Raw genomic sequence first — 5,721 nt, forward strand, 5'->3', positions numbered from 1 at the left:
TTGTGAGAGAGGTTTTTCTGTGTAGTTCTTGCTGGCAGGGAATTCAGTATGTATAGACCAGGCTGGCTTTGAACTACCAGAGATTACTCAACAGTACTGAGAATAAAGGCATGAACCTTAATCTTCATAGTTAGCTAAATGTCATAAAAATAATTATTTTGTGAAACTCTTCTTTCCTTTTGAGTATAATACTTCTCACTACATTTTACTTTGTTATGCTATAACCTGTAAATGTACAGAAAATATTTTAATATAAAATGGTGGTATTACTTCTCTAGCTCACTAAAATTAGAGTGGGAAAATGATATTAAATTTCATGAAATTATCTTAATTATTTGTCACCAGCCTTTGAGTATTTACCATGGATTAAATATCTTAAACACATTCATCTTATTATGATTATAAACATAGGTATTAAAACTCAAAGTAGGACAGATTGAAATCCTCTATAAAATGAAAGCTTTGGATTTCTTTTATTAACAACATTACATAAACACTAATACCTCTAGTGTTTGTTAAATAAAAAAAAAGCATAAAGAAAAAAATTTTAAAAAGTGGGCATGGTGACATGTCTTTAATCCCAGCACTCAGGAAACAGAGGCAGGATGATCTCTGTGATTTCAAGTGCATCCTGGTCTATGTATTGAGCTCTAAGCTAGCCAAAGCTACATACAGTGAGAGCTTATCTCAAAAATGCAATCAAATACACTCCAAACAACCAAACCCTTTCTCTCACAATCAAAAAAATTATTCCTACAAAAATCAAAAGTACCCACTAAGACCAAAGTAATAAAGACTGTTTTACTTCAGTAATTTTAAATTATGTGAAAATATAAAATATTATTATACCATACTATAAGACATTTGACAAAGTTAAAATTAAATTATGGGCAATAAACCTGGGGCAAATATACATTAATGAAATAAAAAATATATTATATTATCTTTGTTTTAACAAGTATTACTTTACAATTTAGGTATATATTATCCTATAAATGTAAAAATCATAATGATAATGTTTACAGTAACTTCCAAGATTCAGAGTGGATTATTTCAATATTCCAATCTGAGCAGTAAACAAAACTCATACAAAAATGAAAGAGAAATCCTGGCATTAAATAATACTGGCAATAATATATTTATTACATATTAAAATTATATGCTATAATATATAAACTATACATATATAACACATATAATTACATAATTAAATGTACTAAACATATACAGGATATATACTACACATATATAGTATAAAATAAATATACAATTATATACCATTTAGTATACTATTATATAATAATTAAACAATAACTATGATAAAATGTTATATGAATTTAGCAGATATTTAAAGAACATGTCACCCAAATACACACAAAAATGTATACTTTTTTCTCAATACCTCATAAAAGTTTCCCCAAATTGACCACATATATAGATAGAAAGCCATAGACACAAGAAAACTGAAATAACACTGTGCATCCTATCTGACCACCATGACTTAAGATGCAAATCAACACAAACATCAATGAAAGTATACAAACTAATGGAAACTGACTCAATAGAGAATAAAAAATGGGCCAAAAAAATCAAGAAGAAAATTAAAACCCTTTTAGAATTAAATAAAACAAAAAACACACTTAAATCCATGGGAAGAATTTATAAGCAGTTCAAAGATGAAAGCTGAGAGCATTAAGTGCCTGTGCTGACACTTGACACAAGTTAGAGTCATTCCAGATGAATCAACTGAGGAAACCTCAGTTGAAAAATACCTCCATAACATCTGACTGTAGGCAGACCTGTAGGCATTTTCTTTACCAGTGACTGGTGAGGGAAAGCCCATCTTATTGTGGGTGGTGCCATCCCTGGGCTGCTGGTCCTAGATGCTATAAGAAATCAGGCTAAGCAAACCATGGGAAGCAAGCAAAGAAAAAAGCACCCTTTCAGTGCTTCTATATCAGTCAGTGATTACAGATTCTTGCACTGTTGGAGATGCCATCATGACTTACTTCAATGATGAACAGTGCTGTGCACGCCAAATCAACCCTTTCTCCTAAACTTGCTTTTAGTCATGGTGTTTTATCACAGCAATAGCACTAATTAAGAAGGTGTCTATATAAAAACATTGGGAGAGATTTCATTATTACAACTTAAGAGACACAGCTAAATGCTCTAGAATAAAAAGAAGAAATAACACCCCAAAACCATAGTTGGCAAAACAGAAAAATACATCTAGGGCTGAAATCAATAAAATAACAGACAAAAACAATACAAAAAAATCAGTTATGGACTGGAGAGATGGATCAGATGTTAAGAGCACTGGCTACTCTTCCAGAAGTCCTGACTAAGTTCAATTCCCTCAGGACTCAAAGGAAGGGACCTTAGATGAAATGCACAACAGTGGGGAGAGGGAATTTGTAGAGTCTACCTCCAGTAGAAAGACAGGGCATCAAGTGGAGGGATGGGGTTGTCATCTCACAGTCAAAAATTTTAACCACAACTATTCATGTCTAAAATAATGGACAAAAATGGAGAAGAGGCTGGAAGAAAGGTCCAGTGACAGGCCCAAATTGGGACCCATCTCAAGGGGTGGCTTCAAGGTATGACACTATTACTAATGCAAGTAATGACACTATTACTAATGTGCTTACAGATATGAGTCTAGCATGGCTGTCCTTTGAGAGGCCCAATAAGCAGCTGACAGAGACATACACAGATATTTATACCCAATCATTGGACTGAAGTCAGGAACCTCTGTTTTAATTAGTGAAAGGCTGGAAGAAGCTAAGGAGGAAGGCGACCTAATAGGAAGACTGCAGTCTGAACTAACATGGACCCCAGAGATCTCTCAGACACTAAGCCACCATCTAGGCAGTATATACTAGCTGGTCTGAGGCCCCCAGCACACACACAGCAGAGGGCTGCCTGGTTTGGACTCAGCGAGAAAACATGCACCTAATCCTTGAGAGATTCGAGGACCCAGAGAGTGGGGAAGTCTGGTGGTATGGAGTCCGGTAGGGTAGGTGGGTTGGGGACATCATCTTGGAGATGGTGAGGAGGGATGGGATGAGGAACTGTTGGAGAGCAGATCAGGAGGGGATAACAATTGGAATGTAAAAAAAGATTAAAGATAAATATTAAAAATAGTTTTAAAAAGTTCTTTGAGGAAATCATTAAGAGCAATAAACTCTGAGCCAAATTAAAACACAGAAAAGATCCAAATTAATAAAAATAGATAAAAAAATGGGACATCATAACAATTACTAAGGATATCCAGAGTATCATAAGGACACACTTTAAAAAGTTTCTGTATGGAAAAGGGCACCAACATTCAGATAAAGTGGCTAGCTATAGAAGTATCAATTAAATATCTGATAGTGGGCTAACATTTAAATTATATAAAGAACAAAGAACAAGAACAAGAACAACACCACCACCACCACAATATAACTGAAAGACACTGAAAACTAGTTTAGAATTTAGTTTGTGTAAAATTTAGGGTGACATATGTATTTAAAACTTAATAATGCAGCCCTTCACTTTACACAGTTCTACAACTTTAGATTAAATATGACAGGAATGAAAATAACCTGCATTTGTACTGAGTTCTTTCTTGTTATCACATAGTCAATACAATACCATGCTATTTATATTTTTATGTTCTATTAATAGTTACTAGTAAAGATAGTTTAATTGTATTAGAATAATGAGTTTCAAGAGATGGCTCATCAGTTAGGAATACATACTGATTTTGCAAAAGATATGAGTTTAATTTCCAGAACCCATATGGTGGTTCATAACCATATGTAACTTCAGTTTTGGTGGATCTAAAACCCTTTTCTGCCACAGAGTACACCAGACACGTATGTGGGGGATCAGACATGAAAAAAGACAAAACACCCGTAGGCATAAAAATAAATAAAAAGCTTAGAAGTACATTACACACAGATGTTAATATTATTTAATATGCAAAATTTAAACATTTATAACCTTTTATGAAGAGGCTATTTAAATCAATTTTTCACAGTTTAATCAAATTTTATAATTTATGAAATTAACAATCTGATTTTTTTCCACCAACAAAAATAAATATTATTTTTGAGGTGATTAACATCCTCTTAAATCAAAATAAAAGTCAAGAAATTAACTTCTGGGAGGAGAGGTTCTTGGTCCTATGAAGGCTGGGCAGATGCTTCAGTGTAGGCGAACTGACAGTGGGAGATGGGTGGGTGGAAGAACACCTTTATAGAAGCAGAGGTAGGAGAATAGGATGGGGGTTTCTGGGAGGGAGGAAAACTGGGAAAGGGGATAACACTTGAAATGTAAATAAAGAAAATACCCAATAAAAAAAGTTTGCTTAAAAATGTGCAAAAAACAATTATTTCCAAAATACTGATTCTCAATAGTTAATTTTAGCTTACTATACATACCTTTAGCATACAGTCTTATGTTGTTCATGTAAGTTGCAAGGTTTTCTGCTACCAAAGTAACTAAAGCATAATTATGCTGAAGTTGGCTGATTAAGTCATGACGATAAAATACATGGGGACTTCGATGTGTTTGACTGAAATTAGAACTTAAGAGTGTCATTAGACAAACAATGTTATCATTATTTACAATAAATAAACTTCTAGCTTTAAAATGCTTAACATTTCGAGAAAAATATGATCAGCATTCTCCTAATAGTAAGTATAACAGTAACTCAGGATAGGATTTGTTTTAATTTTTACATAAAAGGTATCAGTTCTTTTCCAATTAACTAGTATCGAAGCACATAAAGTACATACCAAAATATTAGCCAACAAAGATATATTATGAAATATTGTATTTCCAATGGATTTTGTTCCTTAATATTATTAGAAGCAAAGATTCTAGCTTTTTATTTTTATTTTCTTACTTTAACAAAAGCAGTCAATTTCTCACAGTGACTGAGACAGAGTCCAGCTTGATGCCTGTTTCTTCTTCCTCAGTGCTGTGACTATATTGGTATATATTGGCCATGCCTAGTTTAATTCAGTATTGAGGTCTGAACCCAGGGTTTTTGTGCATGCTTGACAAGTACACTGAGTTATAACCATAACTCTATAGAATTCTCCAAATACTAATGAAATGACCAGCTTTAGGAAAGTACATATATAACTACATCTACCTGAAAACAGTACGAATCTATTTTAGAAAGGAAAAAAGGTTGGGTCATACACAATCAAAATAGATACCAATACTGTTTATTTTCTCCACTGCTTATGTCCACGAAATTCTGTAACTGTACTATTTTCTAGTACTAGAAAAATATGGTTAAATTTCATCTTAGAAAAGAAAATAAAAGAAATTTCTACATATAAAATAATTCTGTTTTAAGTCATAATCATACCAGGCTAAAGATAGAAAGGATCTTCCCAATCATCTACTTATCTTACACTCAAGAAAATACTTATACCTTTCTCCTTGTACAAAGCTCAAGTCCAAGTGGATCAGGGATCTCCACATCAAAGCAGATACATTAAAACTAATAGAAGAGAAAGTGGGGAAGAACCTCGAGAAAATAGGCACAGGGGAAAATTTCCTGAAGAGAACGCCAATAGCTTCTGCTCTAAGAACAAGAATTGACAAATGGGACCTCATAAAGTTGCAAAGCTTCTGTAGGGCAAAAGATACTGTCAATAGGACCAAACGGCAACCAACAAATTGGGAAAAGATCTTTACCAATCCTATATCTGATAG

The 5,721-nt window shown here is 33.3% G+C and overlaps 1 protein-coding gene across 2 annotated transcripts in view; it reads right to left on the reverse strand.

The window, feature by feature from the left end:
* LOC116096530 (probable ubiquitin carboxyl-terminal hydrolase FAF-X) overlaps positions 1-5,721 on the reverse strand; it is a 144,156-nt gene that overhangs the window by 91,344 nt on the left and 47,091 nt on the right. For both annotated transcript variants that reach the window (XM_031378461.1, XM_031378452.1), the window contains exon 14: positions 4,431-4,564. In XM_031378461.1, coding sequence (XP_031234321.1) covers positions 4,431-4,564 — 134 coding nt within the window. The remainder of the gene's footprint in view (positions 1-4,430; positions 4,565-5,721) is intronic.

This window comes from Mastomys coucha, chromosome Y, assembly GCF_008632895.1.
Source record: "Mastomys coucha isolate ucsf_1 chromosome Y, UCSF_Mcou_1, whole genome shotgun sequence".
Lineage (NCBI taxonomy): Eukaryota > Metazoa > Chordata > Mammalia > Rodentia > Muridae > Mastomys > Mastomys coucha.